Genomic DNA, 20,427 nt, shown 5'->3' with positions numbered 1-20,427 from the left:
GCCCGCTCTGTACATATTCATAAGCAGAGGCACAGCCTCTGCACCCCCGCGCCAGGGCCTGGGGGCACGGGAGCTCTGGATCCCCCTGGCAAACACCTGGGTGTTGTTATCCCTGCAGGCAGCGTTTGCTCACCCAGAAAGGGACACGTGAATCCTTGCACTAAGGTGAATTTAACACTGTTACAAAATTCCCCCCCTAGAGACAGAGGGACACCTCCCCTCATTGGAATGGAATAATTTTTTTTTTCCCCCCTAGAAAAACGGGAGCAGAAGTAGGGCTTGGCACGTCGGAGATGTCCCAGTTGGCAACCTGTTGGTAATCCAAACAAATGGTACAGAGAAACACCCTGAATTCTCTTAAATTATGGAGGCAACAGCTGTGTTTTTTGCAGATGAACATGGAGGACATGGTCAGTAACCAGAGCCTAACTCTGCACAGTTGATCTGGAACAATAAATACCAGTGAGACTTGGGATCCAGAGCAGAGTAGGAAGACAGATCCCATCTGCTAGAAGGTTACAAAAAAAAAGGATTAAGGAAAGGATGTCCTTTCATTACCATCTCCTGTCAGACAGGAAATGAAGGCCCAGTGCCTGCATCACCCACGCACTGCAGTGGGATAGCTGATATATCCAGCTCCTCGAGGATCTCGCTTCAGGAATCTACTTTCTAGCTCTTCCAGGAATGGAACGTAAATCTGGAGGCTGGCAAGCAAAACCAATCCAGGTTTAACCGGCAAAAAAAACAACTATTAATTAAGACAAATATTTGTGGTTGTGAAAGGATGTCAGAGAATCCAACTGAGAGAAAGCAGAAGCAGGGTTAAAACTGCCCAGGCAGAACCATTTATTGCATCCAGCATTAAGAGCAAGTGCAGATGTGTCCAGCCAGGCTCCAGGTGCAGAAAACACCCCTAAAGCAGTATATTGTGATTGGAGGATGACAGATTTGGAAAAAAGCACAGTCCAGTGTTTAAGATATTTTAAAAAAAAAAACCAACAAAAAACCCCTAAAAAATACATTTAAATGAAACTCGAGCTAATATTTGCCACTGCTCTAAAATCCCTCTCCCTGCTACAACTTGCCCATGCAGTCTCAACCACGGGTCCTGTGAAATGAAGATACAGATTAACAGCACAACTACTGTTCATATTTGAAAAAGTGAGTCTTGGCATCAAACCTGGCATTAAGAGACTCAATTCTTTTATTTTTCTCCCAGAAAAGAAGTGGTGGTATCACTGTTATAATAGTTGAAGCACAGAATGGGTGGCTGGGGAGGGACCTCAGGATGTCATTTAGTCCTCCCACATAAAGCCACCTGGCTTGCCCAGGTCAGCAGTGCCTCAAGTTCAGCCAGCTCCTGAAAACATTCAAGCTTTGAGGGACTTGGTCCTCGTGTGGCACTACCCTGCACACCTCTCCCTGTGCTGGCAGTTCATCCTCAGACACAGCTCCGCCTTCTTCGTAACATCGCAAAATTTCACTGGGCCCCCGTTTCGAGGGGTGTTTACACTGCGAGAGAGTGAACTTAATGGCTAAACCATAACTGCAGCTACAGGTGGGGTACAGAGGTTTGTACTGGGACACTGAGAAATTAAATGACTCTCCTAAGAGGTCACAGCATATTACAGAAGCAGGACCCAGAGACTTCAGTGTCCAAGTCACCACCTGCATGAAATCCAACCAAAACAGACAGAAAATCCATATGAGGAATATTTGCTAAATATTTGGTGGTTACAAGTCTTTTGCATAACCTTTATCAATATTAACTGAGGTCCCAAAGGAGTCAGGAGATACTGTTCTTACTCAACAGGCAGGGAAGCAATTGCAAAAAGATTAAATTACTCGTGTGCCCTTAAGCACTGAACAGGCAGCAGTGACTAACTGCTCCACAGCCTTTCTCAGTGCAGTGGCCCTGGCCCCTTTTTATTTGTGCTCAATAGCGTGATATTCAGCCCAGAAATTGATTCGGTGATCCTTAACATTTTCATGGAATTCAATTTCAGCTTGGCTTCCTGTTGACTGCCAGAGGAATTGCTGTTTCCCATGGAACACCATCGTCTTCATGGTGCTCACATCACGGACCTGAGCGGAGAGAGACCAAACCATTTTATCTCAGCAGCCTGCAAAGGAAGCGCCTAAAAAAATATACTGGAGACTTGGAAATTGGTCACTCAGGGAAAAGCTGCCCTACAAAGGTTAGAAGAAATACAGTAGATCTCTGTAGTTCTCACTCACGTCAGTGTTTACATAACAGAGATCAGAGTCTGACACTGATTTGTGACTGAACCGGACGGAAATCCCAAAGGAGGAGATGGGTCTGTTCCCATCCAAATCATTCCATGTGGGTTCCTGACTCACCAGGATGTAGTTGAAGTGTGTGTGGTTGCCCCCAGTGCCCAGGTCAGTGTAGAGGGCACGGATGGCTATGCGGTGCTGGGGAGCCACGTCGATGAAGGTCCGACACACGTCTTCTTGCCTTTGGTCAGCCAACTGCACAGGATTCACTATTTCACCTTGGGGACCAAACAGCTGCTTGTCACAATCTGACAGGGGCAAAGGGAGCAGAAGAGAATGTGTTTTAGAGAAGTATCCAGCATCTCCAAGAAGGAAAACATTTAAATTAAACAGAGACAGAGCAGTTTCTCTAAGGATTTTCATCTGGGAACCTCCAAGCATCAGCAAACACCTGTGGAGGGCTTGCCCTTAAAATAAGGGAATAGAGCACAATTAATACTAATTCCAACACTCCTCAAGAGTAGCTTATTAGCTGCTAAAAATGAAGCAAGGTTTCCATAGATTTCCATAGGCAACCATCATCCGTGGAACTCTGGAACCCCTTGTCATGGGTGCCTTAATCTAAAGCAATAGCAGAGCTTTCAGTGAGGTACCTCGGTAATATTTTTTAGTTGCAGTTCTGCTGCTGTACTGAAGAATGACCCCGTTTCCTGGCAGCACAACTCGCTGTTTCACAATCAGTGTGTTCGTTCTGGAATTTATCAGGGACAAAGGGAGCTTCCTGCAGCCTGTCCGCCACATCATCCGCCCAGAAAACAGCACTACCTCACCTGGAACGAGGAGCAGAGGGACTAGAAACACTTCTACTTCAAGAAAAAGGCACAGCTGATCTCATACAGGTCTGGAATCAAGTAATTTCTGCATCTTGTCCCTATCTTATCAAAATCTGTCACGAGAACAGTGCAGTTAACTAATCTAACTGTACTGGTTCCAGCAAGAGGGTATATTAAGAGTCTAACAGGCCAAAACAAGCAACTTCTTCAACCCAATAAACTCCTTTCATCTCCTATCTATCAACAAAACAGATAAGAAAGCACTGTGTGAGGGGAGGACAAGCATCATCTTCATTTTGCTCCATCTGGCAACAACTCAGTGGGACAGAAAAACTCAGTGAAACAGTTTCAGAGATCACACAAGTTCCAAGGCAGCAGGAACCTTTCAGGGCACCAAAGGAGGTGCAGCTTTCCCAAAGGGCCAGGCTGGTTCCCAGCAGCCCCAGGCAGCACCTGCACTGCAGTTGAGGGAGCTCTCCAGGATCCTGAGTGTGATCTCCTCCCCGAGGGGCCGCCCGATGGCCACGGTGCAGTCGCTGCTCTCCACACCCGTCATGTTGATGATCCCCGTGGCATTGAGGAACAGGTTTCCACAGACACCTGGAGAGTGGAGACAGGTGAGAAATACATCCAGAAGGAATCACAGCTGCTGAAAAACAATGCCCATTCCCTTCATGGCACAATGAACAGGTAAATGCACACCTGGGCAAAGCATGGGAAGAGTCACAGAATCACAGTATTCTATCATATGGAATATCCTGAGTTGGAAGGGACACACTAGGATCAACTGAGTCCAACTCCTGGCCACACCAGGAATCACACCATGTGCCCGAGAGTGTTGTCCAAATGCTTCTTGAACCCTTGAGCTGCTGTCCCAAGGGCTCCCAAATCAAAAGAGTTTTGGAAAGCACAGGGAAGTGAGTTCCTAGCTCAAGATAACATGGGCATTCTGGAGCAGCATATTTTCCCTCCTCACCAGAAGCATTCCCCTCCCATGCTCCTGGTCCCTGTACAGCAGCAGGGTCACCACAACCCAGCTGCACACAAGAATCACCTTTTGGCAGCGTCCTCCTCACCTCCACCGGTCTTTGTCTGCTCCTGAGGCACAGCAGACGGAGGCAGGTCCAGGCTCTTGTATCTCTCCTCCCTGCCAGCTGCAGCTGCTGTCAGGTGCGTGGCTGGTGTCACTGGCTGCAGCTCTGTCCCCACCTGCTCAGGACAGGGCCCCGAGGAGCAGCCGCGCACCACGATGGCCTTGGGGAAGCGGCGGCAGAAAACGGGGTCCACGTGCCTGCGGGTCTGCGAGTGGAGGCAGAAATCCCGCCGTGTCTGAATGCCATTCCCACAGGAGGCTGAGCACTGCAGAGGAAGAAACCAACAGTCCTTCACCTCTGTGTTCCAATTGGTATTTATAAATAAATGCATTGACAGGGCATGGTCTGGGGGGTCTGATGTTTTGTTCGCTGACGCTGTTCTCCCCCTCGCCCTTTCGGTGCTCTTGTTCCATCAGCTTATAAGAGGCCCCACCTTCCAGGGGGTCTTCCAAATTATATATTTAAATTGCAGAACCACTTCCTAAAAAATCCAAAAATATCTGCATTCCAGAAGAAAGCATGCCAAGAACCATTTTTAAACTGCAGCCAAAACCTTAGCTGAGAAAGGTGGGAAGCAAAGCTACGGCTGTTAAACACAGGGCAGTGGGAAGGATGGAAAACATCCCCAGAAACAGTTCAGCATTTCTGTGGGAAGCAAATACACGAGGCTGAAGTTGTGTTCCTCCCCTGGGTGCTTCGGGGCAGTGAATGGCTGTGAAACTGTTGCATCTGAATGGGGGCAGGTACCTCTGACCACTCGCTGAAGCTCCACTCGTAAGAGCACGTTCTGATGACACAGGGGACACTGGTGGGGGGCTTCTCTGCCACGGGGCACAAATGTTCCTCCTGCAAAACCTCCTTGCCTTGGTGGATCTGCACACAGGTGACCAGCTGCACAACTAAGCCGAGCCCACAGCTGGAGGAGCAGGGCCCAGCTGGGGTCACCTTCCACCTGACAGGGCACAGAGGAGAAAAAGTAAGTTAGTGATGAATCCCCACCCTCTCTCACTGCAGAAAATGCACTGCAACTCCCTCATGCTTTGTCCTTCTTCACCCTCTGCCTCACACTCTTTGCTATTTACAGTACTTGGAAGGCAGCCTTTGGAACAAGGCTGGGCAGCCCAGAGCAGGTTTGGAGCTGGACACAAACAGAAGGCATCTGCATTTTGCCAGATTCCAGATACACCCTGAGTCTTACTCTGCATCCATCACAGCCCTCCCCAGGGTGACACACACAGGCTTAACTGCAGAAACAATCTTATGTCCCTCCAAAACACACACCACTGAACAGTCAGATGGGATCAGACCCAGAGGTCCTGGGAGTGGCATCTTGTAAGAAAAGTTCACATGGCTGTAGCTTTGCAGTCCCACAGCAAACAGGGCAGGGCGAGCTCTGGCCCATTTATCAACCCTGAGCCACATCCCAGATCACACCATACAAGTTCACGGACAGCCCCTCTTCCCCAGTGCCTGCTCTTGTGGTTCACTTTGACCTTGGAGGCCACAGCTCCAAATTACACAGTTCCTGCTCCTCTGGGTGAGGCAAACCACCACCCTGGGTGTCTGCCACAATCTCTCCTATCTTCTCTCCTAGTCCCTTGCACAGCAGAGGACTTTGTGCATCAGCCCTCCTGCACAGGGCCCATTGTGTAATGCCACCTGGAATAATGCAGCCATCAGAGAATATCTCCAGCTGTCACCTGTCTTCACTGGATTTTAAATCAAATCCAATTTTAAATAAATTTTTTTAAGTGTACTTCCAGTCTATGGAAGTACAATTGGAATTCTCTTAATGCACACACACTGGCTCACATTTGAGATCAGCAGTCACCCCAGTCAGTGCAGTTTGCAACAGCACAAAGCCTAAGGAAAGTGAATTTCCTTCAGTTTTCAGAGCAGCAATTTCAGATTCTGCCTGTATTTAATTCTACCTCCTTTCCTTGATGCTATGTGGAAACTGTAGAGCTGGCAAATGTGTCACCACCTTTTGCAATTATGGATCTGTTCCCACCTCCCCAGGGTAATAAGGGATCAAGAGGTTTTCAGTTTTTCTCTGGGCTCAAACTGCAAAGACTTCACTTAGTTCTGCCTGAGAATACACCAGCCCAGGAAAGACTCTCAGTTTGCTGAGTATGGAGCACTGCTACAGCTTCTGCAGCTGGCTGTGCTCAGAGTGGCCTGATCCTCACTTTACCATGTCTCTGGAGATAGAGAGAGGATGGAAAGACCTCTCACTAGCTCGTCGTCTCCTGATAAACTGCTGTACCTTGGTGGGCAGGGACTGAGATCACAGACTTCCATCCTGCTCTCTGGCTTTGGCACTGGATGACAGTTTTCTTCTTGGGTTTCTTCTTTGGTGTCAAAAGCCACACAGACATACTGCAGCTGAGTCTTACCTAGAAAGGGAAGCAGCCTTACTGCAGGCCAGGCAGTGTCTGCATGGACAAAACAAGCAAACTCTGCCCCACACTTCCTGCACTCATCCCCCCAACTCTGAAGGACATTAGCAGTCAGGTCACTCTAAATTAATTCTCTGCCTGATCCAGGCCCCCTTGCCTCTTCCAAAAAAATTGTGACCACAGCTACACTTAGAACTGTAGAGGGAAAAGGATCAGGGCCATGAACTTCCCAGGCACTGAGCTCACACTTACAGCCAGGTAGCACTTCCTACAGCACTGAAAGGTCTCACCTCTACCACAGGAGACAGAACACTCTCCAGCTACAGGGCTCCAGACATACACAGTCCGATTTTCCAGTGGGATATGCCCAAGTGACTCCAGAGGCTGAAGCACGTGTGCATCTTCCTCCTCAGAACAGAGCAGAAAGACTCCGACTGACATTGGCACCTGCTTTCCACATCAGTCCTGACCTAATGAAGCTGGGGGATACCTCCAGATCAAGCCTACAACATGCCTAAAAAGCAGGATCTTTCCCATCATTAAATGTAAACCTGGCAGTGGCTCCCCAGTACAGATTTGGAGCAGTGATCCCATGCTGAGAATCCCCCTTCCCTGCCAGCAATCCTCCCTACCATATCAGAACCCCTCTGTTTGCCAGGGAGGTATTTCCTACTGGCCCAGAGGTTATTTCTGGTTTGGGTTTTGTGAGGAGAAATGAAGGAACACAGTCAACACCTGCTCTAAACAAACCACCACTAGGAACTGATGAACCAGCAGCATAATTTAAGAGGGACAAAGCTGTCTAAAGTGACAGGATGAAGCTTTAACTGGGCAGACTCCCTTGGTGCAAACCACCCTCCCCAACCCCAGCAGTAAGCTGGTGGTTCTTAACTGGCCTCCTGTGGATCACAAGTGCAGAGCTCCCAGTGAGATTCCTGAAAAAAAGCCAAGCCAGTAAACTCACTTTGTCCCATCCTAAAGGGCAGACATTGACCACACAGGGCACAAGGGAGAGGGGCTTTTCCTCTGCTGGGCACAGGCTGTCATCCACCACAGTCTCCAATCCGTCACGGAACTGAACACAGGTCAGGTTCTGCTGGGCAACTCCAGTTCCACAGACAGCAGAGCATTCATCTCTCTGAGACATCTTCCACCTAAATGGGAAGTAATTGTATCACTCTGTTTCCCATCTGGATCATGGAGGTTTATTGAGGCCACTGATTACAGAAATGGGTCATGCAGAGTATTCAGCAGCTTCTCTGTTTCAAAAGCCCTGTTTGGATGTGATTGAAAGGACAGTTTCAGTCCTTGCACTGACAACTTTCAAGGACTAAAAGCACCTAAGCTGAAGAGCTACAGTTCACAGTGTAATCCCTTTTCATTAAACACTAAAATTTCTATGAAGTCAATGTCTGGGCAGGCTTGGCTCTTGATCCTCTGTCCAGAACAATTAACAAAGGCTCTCCTACTTGTTGGCACAATCTTGGAAGGGATGTGAGAGACATCTTCCTCTGGCCATGCCCTCAAAGTATTTTCATTTATTCCCATTCCTTCAGCTGACATCTCAGTTACCTCATGGGACCAGGAAAGACAGACCATGGTTTGGGATCTGCTATGCCATTATAATTAGGAGGAAACTGATTGATACTTCTCTATTTTTTCACCTTCCACAACCCAAGTGAGACTGCAGAAGAGAAGGAAGCAGGAATTCAGCTGAACTCCCAGGAATACCAACCTGTACAGGCACTGCTCCATGGCACAGGGCTTGTGCTCTGGAAGGGGCTGTGGGAGCTCCTGACACCACTGATCCTCTGTGATTTCAGTCTTTGTCTGATCAAAGCAGACATGAACCACTGGTCGTGTCCCTGGGATACAAAAGGAAAAGGAAGGGAAGTTATAAACAAAGTGAACAGTTCACCTCTGTTAGGAAGAAGCAGTAATTTTACTTTACTCAATCACCTGTGTAGGAAAATGGTGTAACTGGGAATACAGACTTCCTAAAAATACATAAACCCCTTCTTTCTGATATAACTTTTCCTCAAGAGTTTAAAGTGATTTTCCAAGGTGAACACCCCAGAAGATGAGAAGTTTGACGGATAATCCACTGCCAAAATGATTGCTCTAAACTGGCCATTTGCAAGACCACCAAGGATATTAATCATAATTTGATCCAAATTACTTCTAATGATCTTGATGTCTGACTGATGAGAGGCAGGTTGCTGCAAATAAGCTCTAGCTGCCAGCTGTTTTTAAATGACATTCTGCAGAGCTCACCATGCAATGCCATCACACAGCCTTTGTGCTCAGACAGCACCGTGCCAGCCTCCTCAAAGTGATCATCAACAGCCAGAACCAGATTGAAGGTACTGGGAGAGAAACTGTAGACTGGCAGTGCCTGTAGCATGCAAGGAATGAAATATTCATAAACTACAGGCCATAAGCAAGATTTTTAACAATAATGAACTGACAAGTGGAGCAGATGAAAAGTCAAACTCAAAAAAGTTCCAAGCAAAGCTGTAAGGAGCCTCCTTTCAGTGAATGAGCTACCCAGAAGGAGAGCCAGGCATTCCTGAATCTCAAACAGCATGACCCTGAGCAGCAAATGTCAAGAATCAATCAGCAATGTTATCTTTTCTTTACCCTCCTTGTTTTCAAATAATGTCTACGGCTAAGGAGGGCCCGAGCACCACTTTCAGCTCTCAAGATGTAATTTCAGCTCAGACTCTCAACTTTCTGTTATTTTAAGTCCCAACTTTCTCCTTTTCTGTTTCGGCTGCATTAGCTGGGAAGCCCTAGAGCATTTTGAGTTCTTTACTTCAGGGTTTCAGCAATCAGTTCACTTGGGGAATTTGCTGGAGAAAAGCTCTCCAGACATAACTAGTGGTATAGATTGACTTCCATAAATATTCATTAATGCATCTTCTAAATCCTTGTCATAGAATTCTTGAGAGGCCTGCCAGTGTCATCTGAATTATCTGGTAAACAAGATGTCAGACCCTGTATCAGAGTGAGCTGTTACAATCTGCATTATGATTTCTTCAGGGAGACAGAAAGGATTAGCCATGGCACAGGAATAGAATTCTAAGAAGGAAGTTTCATAATTAGCTCTGAGGTTTTAGTTAAACACTAGATACCACTTTGGTCTCAGACTTCTGATGTTTAGCCAACTTCAAATTACAGTCTTCACTGACTTCGAAAAATCTGAGAAAATTATTTAGTCTTAAAACCAAAACTTCAGTTAAAACCTCTTTAAAAACCCTCTTCATGATCAAACATTTTCAGTATCATTTTGATGATTAAGCTCATTTGCTGATTTGCTAATTGAATTCAAAAGCTGTGCCACTTTTCCCTTTGGTTCAGCTTAACACTTGCAACTGCAGCTCACTTTCAGCAATTTCCTTTTAAATGCAGTTCAGACCAAACTAAAAGTCTGCCCAGATCTCCATAAAAAGTAAAGGCTGAGTCCAGTCCTGCTGTCTCACCTTCCCCACAGGTCACTGAACACGGTCCCTGCTGAGGAATCCACAGATAGGTCAGATTCTCTCTGGGGACAAAGTAGCTGAAGGTGATGTCTGGGTTGGTGGCATTGCCATATTCTTTTGAGTACCTTCTGTAGACCTAGGGAAGGAAAACCTGTGGTCAGTGCACAAGTTAACTCAGATTTGTTTCTCAGGATGGAGGTAAGAGAAGCCAGTCCCTCTTTTTTTCCATCCAATCCTGAGCCCCAGTGCAATGACTCAGTTCTGGCCCCCTTCCAACTCTGCTACTTTAATTTACCTGTATTTCAATTTCTTCTCGTGTTGGCCCATCCACATGGATTTCCTCCAGGCTTGGCAGGTTGTCCTTGGTGAGGAACACTTTGTATTTGATCTGGTTGTCCTCCAGGACTGACGGGTGGGTGACATTCTGCGAGATTTTTCCTTTCCCAGCGACCACATACTCCCCTTTAACCTTCACAGCTAGAGAAGCAAGAGTAGCAGTGATGTCAAGAGGATCCCCTGGTGCTGGGAGCTACAGGCTGTCCATTTGTTAGAAACCAGTTTGACTTAAGTTGGGCGTCCCAAGGAGCACGGCTTCTACAACTTCCCACTGGAGAGCATCCCACAAACAAAGTGCAGCATCAGGGATTTTCCTCCCCAACTCCATTTCCTTATTTGCACAGGCTTGTTTTAGCCCTGTATTCCCATCCCTCCTTCTCCCTCAGCTCACCCAGGTGTGTGAAGAGAGGTCTCCGGTTGGTAACGTGGACAGAGGTGGTGTTGTAGGGCAGGGACAGAAATGTCACATACTCTGGAAAGAGAGGGGGGAAAAAAAGAAGGTATGGTCACCTTGCATCACTAGACTTCTGTTAGGAAGGCTGGGGATTACAGATCAACCCCTCTTCCCCTTACTAGGATGCGTCCATTGGAGGACAACAAAGCTGAAGGGGTTATGTAGCTAATATAAAATAAATAAGATTACAACAGTGATGGCTGTCCTGTGCAGGGCAGGACTTGGACTTTGATGATCCTTGTGGATATTTATGATTCTATGACCTGATATGGCCTCCAGCTCCCAGAAAGAACTACATTTCTGATGCATATCCAGAGAAGAACTACGACAAAAAAAGGCACTCTGACTCCACACCAGCTACCTCCCTGTCCTCTCTGTTGGACCACCCCAAGTCCATCTCCATACCCTCCATAAGATAAAATCAAGCAGAAGCAGAAGGAAGAAGTCACAAACAGAAGGTGGTGACCACTGACTGTGCACACAAATATGCAGCACACAAACAGCACCACAGTGTTGAGCCTGAGGGGGAGGACTACACACCTTTAGCTTTTCCTTCCATGTAAGATCCACTCACTTGGGTGCAGGTGGAGTTATCACCCCCACAGACCCTGCAGGAATCCATTATCTTCTCAGAGTCCATCTGGCCATCACACCCGAATGCCTGAGCAAAGGGGAGAGTCTGTCAGACCTGCCCATTCTGGGAAAACAAGTGAATGAACTCCTGAGTTCCTGAAACTGCCCTCTCCATTTGGAATTGGAATTTAAGAAGACAACAAAGATGCATTTGTACCTGCAAGTCAGGGACTGGGAAGTCCTAGCTGAGAGCACAGGTCTCATTGTGCTCTCAGAGCGACATTTTCTTTCCCATAACAAGCAGCCCAAAAATATTTCTCCTGTGACCTAAAAGAAAGGCCCTGCACTCCTTCTCTTCTAAGAACTCTTTCTGGAGGTGGGAAGGAAAAAACCAAAACTCCAGGGGAACAGTAAATATGAATGACAGGTTCTAAAGGAATCTTTAGCTCCCCAAGCCCCAAAGCCAAACCTAGCTCACATCCTCCAGCCTGGCCTTCAATCCCAGGGAACTCAGAGGAGAGATTCTATCCTCATTCCCACGAACAAGACTAATTTGCACAAAGCTACAGGAGGATCTCAGCAGGCTTAGCAGCAAAACATGTGCAACTGCTGAATTTATGCTAGAGGCACTGATCCCAGGCTTTGGAAGCTGCCACAACATGCATATTTATCACTGTCACCAATAAAACAGCCCAAATCAGAACAGGTTATGCCTACACCCTCTGCTGTTCATTGGGGGAACCACATCACAAGACACGGTGAACACGAGGATAATGAGAAAAACATAAAATTTAAAAAGAGTATTCTGGGAATGTAAAGAAACAACAGCAAACATCCACCCAGGTCAGCACCGAGCAGTTACTAAAATGCAGACGGCGCGGGGGAGTTACATTCAAGTTCATCAGCAAAGAATGTCTTTTCTCAGGTCCAATCCAGAAAAAAAAAAAAAAAAAAAAAAGGCTATACATCAGGTTTTGTTAGTGATACTGCAACAATCAATCTGTTGGCTTCAACAGAGTCAGCATTTTATGGGGCTAATTACACCAGGCAAACTGAGCAGCTAATGATGTGTCCTCCACCAACACATAAACCACTTGCTTCTTGGATTAGGGATGTGTGCTGAATGCATAATTAGCAGAATGCCTTATCTAGAGGGCACTGGATGCACAGACAGAACAGTAGATTTGTTGGACTCCATCCAACACACCAAGAACTAAACTCTCTTCTGAGAAGAGCTTCCTCTCTTGTTTGGGACACCGTGTTTTTATCCCTGCTCCAAGCAAACTGACTCCTTGGGTGCAGATTACCTGTCAGGGGTTCACCTGGGTTCCCCAGTCACTTACTCTGCAGCTTCCCATTATGCAGAGATGGAAAGGCCTGTGGTGCTCAGAGTCCTCCTGCTCACACCTGGTTCCATCTGTGAAACTGTCCCCACGGCTCACCATGAATTCCTTCTCAATGGCCCTGCACATGTGCTTGCAGAGCAGGTCCCCTGGAGCAGACAGGCAGAAGGGAGTTACTCTTTCAGCCCAGAGAGGCTGTGGACTCCTATCCTTGGAAGTGTTCAAGGCCAGGCTGGACAGGGCTTGGAGCAACCCCATGGCAGGGGTTGGAACGAGATGATCTTTAAGGTCCCTTCCAACCCAAACCATTCTGGGATTCTATCATCTGACAGAGTCCCCAGGTTTCATGTGAAAACTAAAAAACTCAGTGAAACAGTCTTTTAACTTCAGAGTACAGACATGTCTCTCAATGCTCCCTGCACAAATAAACTGAGGTTTCACATTTTCCTTACCTTTGGCAAAGCCAACAGCAGAAGTCCAGTTATAAAAGGATGGTGTTTCTACAGTAAGGTACAATGGCTTTAAATTTGTTGCTGCACATTGTTCAGCCATAAAGTCCTGCTGGGTAGACAGACAGGCCTGAATCCCAAAAAGAATTGTGTGGGTAAGGAAAGGAAGTGACTGAGCACAGAACCCCAACCAGCATTTTACCAGCTAGCTAAAGGCAAACAACTGCACATAAAGAAAACCACTTTACAGGGAGGCTACAGGGTATGCAGAGAATTGTGTTTGGCAGCTGGTATCTTTGCTATTTATACAAAATAAGGAAAACAGGAACAATGCAAGAAAGTCCCTCTGAAGAAAACTATCATTAAGCGAGTCACTATTTTCTCAACATCTGTCCTGCCATGGGGGCACAGAGAAAATGCTTCATTACACGTGAACAATGCTATTAAATAATGCCTTCAGTGGCACAAACAGATGGAGGCTGCACACCAGATCTTTAACCCTCCTTCCCAGAGCAGTCAGCTGCTGTGTACAGTCAAAAAGTTCTCCAAGTGTAAAGACCAAAGCTCAGGTGATGTGAGGAGCTCCGTTACCTGGGTATTGCACATCTGCGCTTGGACGCTGGCACCGCGGCACTCCTGCCCCCCAAAAGCAGGCCTGGGAATGACAGGGGGACTCCTCAGCAGAGGCAGGTTTGTGGCAACCAGAGAGCAAGGCTCAGCCCCTCCAAGGCCCAGCAAACACCCAGGTCCCCCCCCCTCACCTGGGGTTGTTGCAGAACCGCTGCCTCACCACGACTCCTCCACCACAGCTGCGAGAGCAGGGGGAGAAGGGGCTCCAGGCTGACCACTGCCCATGGACCACAGCCATGGGGTTCAGTTCTTCCAGAGAGCTGCACTGGCCCTTGGAGCACCACTAGGACCAAGAACACACAAAACTGGCAGCAGCACCACAGTGAACCCAGCAGGGCTGGGATCTACAAGGGTGGCACAAGTCCCCATCATTTTGCAGGCAAATAACAGAGAATCCCCCAGGATAAATGAGGCACCTTCTCACATGGGGCTGAAGAGTCCCATTCTTAATTAGGGTCTAACTGAGCTTGAGGTTAAAACAAAGAACAGATAGGTCATTTCAAGTAGAGAGCAAAGTCTCAGAGGAGAGCTCAGACATCAGGCTACAGAACTGCAAAGCAACTCCGGAGATAGAGACAAGGTGGAAACAACCAAGGTGAGGACATAATGGTACCAATTTATGACTGGAATGTCTGGCCTCAGCTCCCTGGCCAAAGGGCAGAGAGAGCCACGTACCTTCCAGCCACTGATAATGTCTTGCTATCTGAGCTCCAAAGCACCCACAACCATTTCTGTCAGATCAGCAGCCTCCTTACCTTATTGACCCCACACTCCGTTCCATCCAAGAGGGGAACCAGAAGCCGAGTACAGCTGGACTTGTCTGCTGGTTGTACATGGCAGGAGAGAACTTTACATATGTCCTGGTGTGACAAGAAATTCAGGGAGTTCAGAGAGTCACCCAGCTAGTTCAGCCATCAACACAGCAGGCCCAAAAGTTTAAATAGTGCCAGGTCCCAGGTGTTTGGTTTTCCCACAGCACCAACAATGCAAGTTCAATCATTTCTTCTGCTATTGGGCAACAGTTGTGGGCAAGTCAAAAAGACCATCACTTTCAGCTGTAATGCTGGAAGATGATCAAGTGAAGCAATTAAAGTTTCACCCACCTTAGTGCTTCCTCATTAACAAAACATGTCCAGATGGCAGCTATTAGCCACGCTGTGTTTGTCAGACAAGGGCACTTGAGCCATGGCAGGGAAGCTGAAGGAATCCAGTGAACAAGAGCTCCCCAGGGCAGGACCCTGAGCGGGTGGACCCTGCACTGCCAGGCAAGTTGTGTACAACAGCACCCCACTGTGCAAACCTTAAAGGAGATTTATGTGGAGGAAGGAGGTGATGGAGAGAAGGGAAGCATTTTTAAAGCCTTTGAAGGTTTTGCCTTCGCCAAAAAAATCTGTGGCAGAAAAGCACCTTCCATCCCTTGAGAACAAAAACGTCGCCAGCCCCCTTTTCCTGAACTTTGGCTCCAGAACATTTCCCTGCTGCCCTTAGCAAGACAGACAAACTTTCTACCTACAACATTGCTGTCAGCAAAGGTGCAAGCTGTGGCAACACTCCCAAAGGCTATTTTACATTGCTCATCTGCTCCGTAGTACAAGCCAGGCTTCCATCCAGGGATGCTGCCGTCCATGTCCGGCAGGTCATTCAAGCAGCTTGTTTGGCCTGTACTGATAGAAACATGAGCAATATCACATTCCCAGCTGTGGGCAGCGAGGACAATGACATGTTTGCAAACTTGGGCTGAGTTTCATTCTGGGAGTTGGCTGCTGCTTTCCCAGACAACACATGCTCGCTGTGGGCTGTGATGGATTTAGCTGCAGCAGCTGCCTGGAGATGCTCACAGCTCCCTGCTGCTGAAGTTGTATCCCATTCCTGTTCTGCACCCAGCCAGAACACAGCCTGCAGTGCTTGTCTGAACATAGATGCTCTGATGTTGTAAATAAAACGTACAGGCTGAGCCAGTGTCTGAGAAATCCAACGCAGCCCAGGCATGTCAGTCACTAACCAAAGTCATTTCCAGCTACATGAAGAAAAAAACTGGGTTTAACCTCAGTTAAAAAGCAAACCCCAAGCTTTTCAGTGTTCCTCATTTTTCAGTATTTTTTTTTTATTATTCTTTGACATTTTCTCTCCTAAGCTCTCAGCAGAGGGAACAGCAGAACTTGACCATTCCCTTACCTGACAAGGGCCAGGAACTGTTCCCGACTGCACGGTGACCACGTGAGGTCGATGCTGTTGTGGTTTCCTGCTGAACCCATGATGTAACCACTGCTGCTGCACTGATTGCCCTCTCCATCATGGGGGATTCCAAGGCTGTAACAGAAAGCAGCAGTGCCCTGAGCAGAAGAAACCCAGAGGCTGGGTTCCCTCAGAGCCTCTCTTCTCTAAGCGAGGACTGAGCTCCCTCTGCAGCCCTTTTTTCCACTGTGGTCACAAAGGTTTTCTCTCCTCTTTGCAGCTTCTGAGGTGTCACAGAACATGCAGGAATGCAAGAAACGCAAGGAACTCTTTCCAAAAGTTTAGAATTATCCATGGGAAGCTCCCTGTTATGTCAAGACATCCTTTTCCTTCTTCAGAATCCCTTAAAATGGGGAACATTTTTACTTGAGTAAAACCTACTGGGCTGCTCTGGGGCTTTCCTACTGACCTGTGCCCAATCTCATGGGCTATGGTGACTCCAAGGTCAAAGCCAGTGTCCTGGGTAATCACACAGCTCCAGAATGAGGAGCAGACTCCCCCTAACTGGGTCACTCCACGTAGCTCCTTGTTCCCATCAGGTAACTCCAGGTCAAACCTAAAATAAGGGAGGCAGGTACAGAGGAAAGGGCAAAGAACCACCACAGCTGAGAAAGCGAGGCACAGACATTCAACTGAATTTCTTTGAGATTTCCTGGTCTAACTCTGCCAATTTAACATTTTTTTTGACACATGGAGCTCCCTGGAGCAAGACTGTAGCAGTGGGGTCCCACTGCTCAAAATTTATGATGGTTCTGCATTAAAAAAATCCAGATGTCCTCAGAGGAGCAGAACAGAGTAAAATGACATAATCCTATTTGCAAAACACAGAGCAGTATCATCATCTCGTTGAAGAAAGAGCACCAAACAAAAGTCACTGCACTCAAGAAAAGGTTGCATTTGACAAATCAAACCAAGGCAATTTAGAGCAAGGAGCCTGAAAGTCAGATAAAATGTCTGAGCAGGAATAGCACCAGGAATATTGCACAGAAAACACCAGTGGGTTTTCACTTCCAGTTACTGTTCAACTTTTCTGCCCACGAAAAGCTGCAGTGGGTTTGGCTGTGCTGCTCTGGGAGCACACAATGCCTGCTCCAGCCTGGGGGAATATCCCACTCCCTTTAAAAACTGAAGGAACAGCATCTCTGACCAACTGCATTACACAAAGGGCAGGAGAATCAGCCCCAAACAGCAGAATCAACCCACTGCCAAAGACTCAGCGCAAGTCACTGTCGCTGTGGTAAATGCTGAACACCACCAGCCCTGTTCCCAGCCCTGTTCCCAGCCCCTCCCAGGGCAGGGTTGCTCCAGGACCTGGTGATGTAGAGGACAATGTCAGCGTGCTGGGGGTCAGAGTCGTTCTGGGGGTTCACCTTCGCGCTCCACTCACAAACGCTGATCAGCGAGGAGGTGATGTTTGTGGTGATGTTCAGCTCTGCCTGGAGGGGAGGCACAAATCTGCACGTTCCAAACAGCTTTGGGAAACTCCTTGGACAGACAACACCCTGTAACAGTCCTCCCTGCTTACCTCTGGCTCTCTCAAAACCAGCATTTGCATAAGATGAACCCTGAAATGAGCCCCCAGTGAGGCATCCCTGAGCAGCTCTGCTCCCTGGGAAGAGATGGAAAGGGTTCAACACAGAAGGCGCCTCAGTGACTCCCACTGTTCCCAAGAACAGGGCTGCACCCACTACAGAGGTAACTATAAAATCACTGGGAAGAACAACATTAACATATGAACTACAAATGTGAATAAATCTGTCAAGAGATGAGCACTGTTGTTAGACTTGTCAGATACTGCTGAAGCAGAAAGAAGAATCTGCATGGAAAACAGTTTCATAGGGTAGGAGAGTGAATGCTAAATATATTTTTTTTGCTGTACACACACACAGAAAATGCACAAGCAAATTCTTAATAATAGTACAGGGAGTCATTTAGAAAAACTCTATAACAGAACTGAATCGTTGAAATTAAAAAGTAAGATTAGTTCAGTGGATTTAGTTCAATCCCAGTAAAAGCAACAGGGACTCAATCAAGGCTCGGGTGATAAAACTCTTTATCTGTTATTCCAATATTTGTAAAGAATAGGAGCTACATTTCCTATATAGGTTTTATGGTTATAACTCCAAAACTTCTACCATCCTCTTTTATTCCTGCAGCTCCTTGTGGAAGGGAAGTTTGCCAAGGGAAGCAGAGAGGAATGTCCTGCACATCAGCACTGCTCTGTACCAGGGGCAGGTAACCACAACCCCCCTGGAATGTCCTGCCTGTGACACAGCCTGGGAGCTCCCACACCGGGACAGCATTCCAAAGAGAGAGCTACTCACAATGTTCAGGTTGGCAAGAATGTATCGCTCCGTGTCCTCTCTGTGGTACAAGAAAACATCTGGACCTGCCACCACCATCAGCTCCAGATGTTTGACAGCTCCCTCAGCCCTCTTCTGCAGGCGAGGAGGGCCCCGCCCTGCTGGGCAGCACAAAGCGAGTTCAAAATGCAACACAAAAGCTCCCACAGGTCCACTCCCTTTTCCCCAAGGATAGAATAACCCAGCTGGAAGCCCTCTCCTCACTGGTGGTTTCCTTCACCTGTCAGCATCCTTAATGACGCACCTGTGCTACCAAATTAACAACTACCCGCATGAAAACACACCGGTTACACCTGTGGGTAGTAACTGTGAGGTGTGGTGAGAAAAGTTTGAGGTTAGTGAGGTGAGAAATGTTTTCAAGTTTACTCATATATAGTTGTAAATACAGCTTTTTTCCCTGAGCTCATGCAAGCAACCCCACTACCAGCAGACAGCTTTTCCCAGCAGGGCTTCCTCTCCATGTCTGTTACCTCTTGCTCTCTTTGCCTCTCCTGCAGCCCTTCTGAAGAGAATGTGGGGTCTGGAGAAGCCAAGATCCTTCAGCAGAGCCACATCTTTGCTTCTGACTGGCACGATGTGAATCTTTTCCTCATCCACAGTGACAACTCCTTGCTAAAGCAGATAAAATTCCATCTCTGAGTCATCCCAAAGACAACTGCTGTCAGTGGAGAACTGTGGGCCACATCTTCCCTTTGTCAAGTTGAGATTTATTGAGTGGATGCTTCACAAGTTTGGTGCATGAAGGTGCAAACCTACAGAGGGTGTAACAGCTCATGCAGCAGTTCAGAACATACTCACCAACTGCCCTTCACAGTAAGTGACTCTGCTCGTGGCCCCAGGAGGCTGCAGTGGGTGTCCACCTGCAAAGCAGTTCCCTGGGAATCTCCTCAGGAAGCTAAAGGAGGAGTTCACCACTTGACTGCTCACGAAGGATGGGGAGAGGAGGGCGTGGTCCTCCAGAAATTCAACGGCAAAGAGCTCTCCCCAGGCCTCGATGGAGCAGTGCTGGGTCCGACAGGGCATCAACCCAACCTGCTCTTCTGTGCAAGGGCAAGATGGCTCAGCCACAACAAACTCAGGTACTGAAAGAGATCGAACAAGACCAGAACAAGGGGAACAGTTATGAGAAATGATGATACACAGAAGCTCAGTGTAATGGTCATGGTGTCAACAGTGAAGGAATTTCTGTGTTTTCATGTATTCCAAAGTGAGGATAATCTGACTGGGAACTGACAACAGAAACTGGCTCCTGATTTATTGGTGCTTTTGCTCTCTCAATAAGGAGAACAGTTCATTTAACAAAGACTGGGACAGTTTTACTTTCACAGATGTTAAGTATTAATGAGTGGGAATTATCATAACCCAGAAAGGATGAGCACTAGGTGAACTCACAAATAGACCATACCCTTCCTTTAGGGATTTGAGACATCAAAACATATCTTTATTCTGAACTATCATCAATCCAGACCTGGAATATTCATCTCTCCATACATTTACTTTAAAAAAATAATTACCAAACACATTTAAAGTTATCCTTAGTCTAAAGCTTCCCACTCAGAAGACCTGGATCTGTTCATAGAAAAACACCAATAGAGAGGATGAGGGCTGCAGCAGGAAAGTGGAAAGAGATTTAACATATCTCCTTCAGCAGATTTTAAATTCTGACCCAGTTCTTCAGCCACTCTCACAACTGAGGCACTGATTGTCTCAGAGCAATGGGACTCAGAAACACCAATTGCTTGTCAGATCAGGGGTTGTTAATAAGCGTTCTTAGTGTTATCAGATACGAAAAGGATTAGAAATGAACTGGCAGATGTGTTCTAAAATGAAGAAGGACGGAGCCCTGCATACCATCAGCCACCGAGCTGGTTCCAAAATAGGAGAAAACAGCTTCTGCATCCAGAGCACTGAGGAATTTCTGCAAGAAGAAGAGCTTTATGGTTTTCTTTAAAGAAAAAAAAATGGATACAAGACTATTGCTCACTGAACCTGAGCTGG

At 47.2% G+C, this 20,427-nt stretch overlaps 1 protein-coding gene across 4 annotated transcripts in view; it reads right to left on the bottom strand.

The window, feature by feature from the left end:
• Positions 1-817: 817 nt before the first annotated feature.
• ADAMTS13 (ADAM metallopeptidase with thrombospondin type 1 motif 13) overlaps positions 818-20,427 on the bottom strand; it is a 23,330-nt gene continuing 3,720 nt past the window's right edge. For 2 of the 4 annotated variants that reach the window (XM_050319988.1, XM_050319984.1), the window contains exons 2-29: positions 20,281-20,347; positions 19,228-19,511; positions 18,900-19,041; positions 18,391-18,530; positions 17,592-17,675; positions 17,378-17,502; positions 16,476-16,622; positions 16,007-16,141; positions 15,345-15,495; positions 14,587-14,691; positions 13,963-14,114; positions 13,793-13,856; positions 13,205-13,331; positions 12,753-12,901; positions 11,377-11,497; positions 10,774-10,854; positions 10,342-10,523; positions 10,047-10,182; positions 8,300-8,429; positions 7,529-7,718; positions 6,855-6,972; positions 6,432-6,561; positions 4,913-5,117; positions 4,148-4,430; positions 3,525-3,671; positions 2,892-3,068; positions 2,362-2,546; positions 818-2,085 (exon numbers count right to left, since the gene is read on the bottom strand). In XM_050319988.1, coding sequence (XP_050175945.1) covers positions 1,927-2,085; positions 2,362-2,546; positions 2,892-3,068; positions 3,525-3,671; positions 4,148-4,430; positions 4,913-5,117; positions 6,432-6,561; positions 6,855-6,972; positions 7,529-7,718; positions 8,300-8,429; positions 10,047-10,182; positions 10,342-10,523; positions 10,774-10,854; positions 11,377-11,497; positions 12,753-12,901; positions 13,205-13,331; positions 13,793-13,856; positions 13,963-14,114; positions 14,587-14,691; positions 15,345-15,495; positions 16,007-16,141; positions 16,476-16,622; positions 17,378-17,502; positions 17,592-17,675; positions 18,391-18,530; positions 18,900-19,041; positions 19,228-19,452 — 3,990 coding nt within the window. In that variant the 5' untranslated portion in view covers positions 19,453-19,511; positions 20,281-20,347 and the 3' untranslated portion in view covers positions 818-1,926. The remainder of the gene's footprint in view (positions 2,086-2,361; positions 2,547-2,891; positions 3,069-3,524; positions 3,672-4,147; positions 4,431-4,912; positions 5,118-6,431; positions 6,562-6,854; positions 6,973-7,528; positions 7,719-8,299; positions 8,430-10,046; positions 10,183-10,341; positions 10,524-10,773; positions 10,855-11,376; positions 11,498-12,752; positions 12,902-13,204; positions 13,332-13,792; positions 13,857-13,962; positions 14,115-14,586; positions 14,692-15,344; positions 15,496-16,006; positions 16,142-16,475; positions 16,623-17,377; positions 17,503-17,591; positions 17,676-18,390; positions 18,531-18,899; positions 19,042-19,227; positions 19,512-20,280; positions 20,348-20,427) is intronic. The other 2 variants (XM_050319987.1, XM_050319986.1) reach the window with 2 other exon arrangements.

The sequence above is a fragment of the Myiozetetes cayanensis genome, unplaced genomic scaffold (genome assembly GCF_022539395.1).
Source record: "Myiozetetes cayanensis isolate MyiCay16 unplaced genomic scaffold, myiCay2020 scf23, whole genome shotgun sequence".
Taxonomy (NCBI): Eukaryota; Metazoa; Chordata; class Aves; order Passeriformes; family Tyrannidae; genus Myiozetetes; species Myiozetetes cayanensis.
This window is presented reverse-complemented; position numbering and strand designations above follow the sequence as displayed.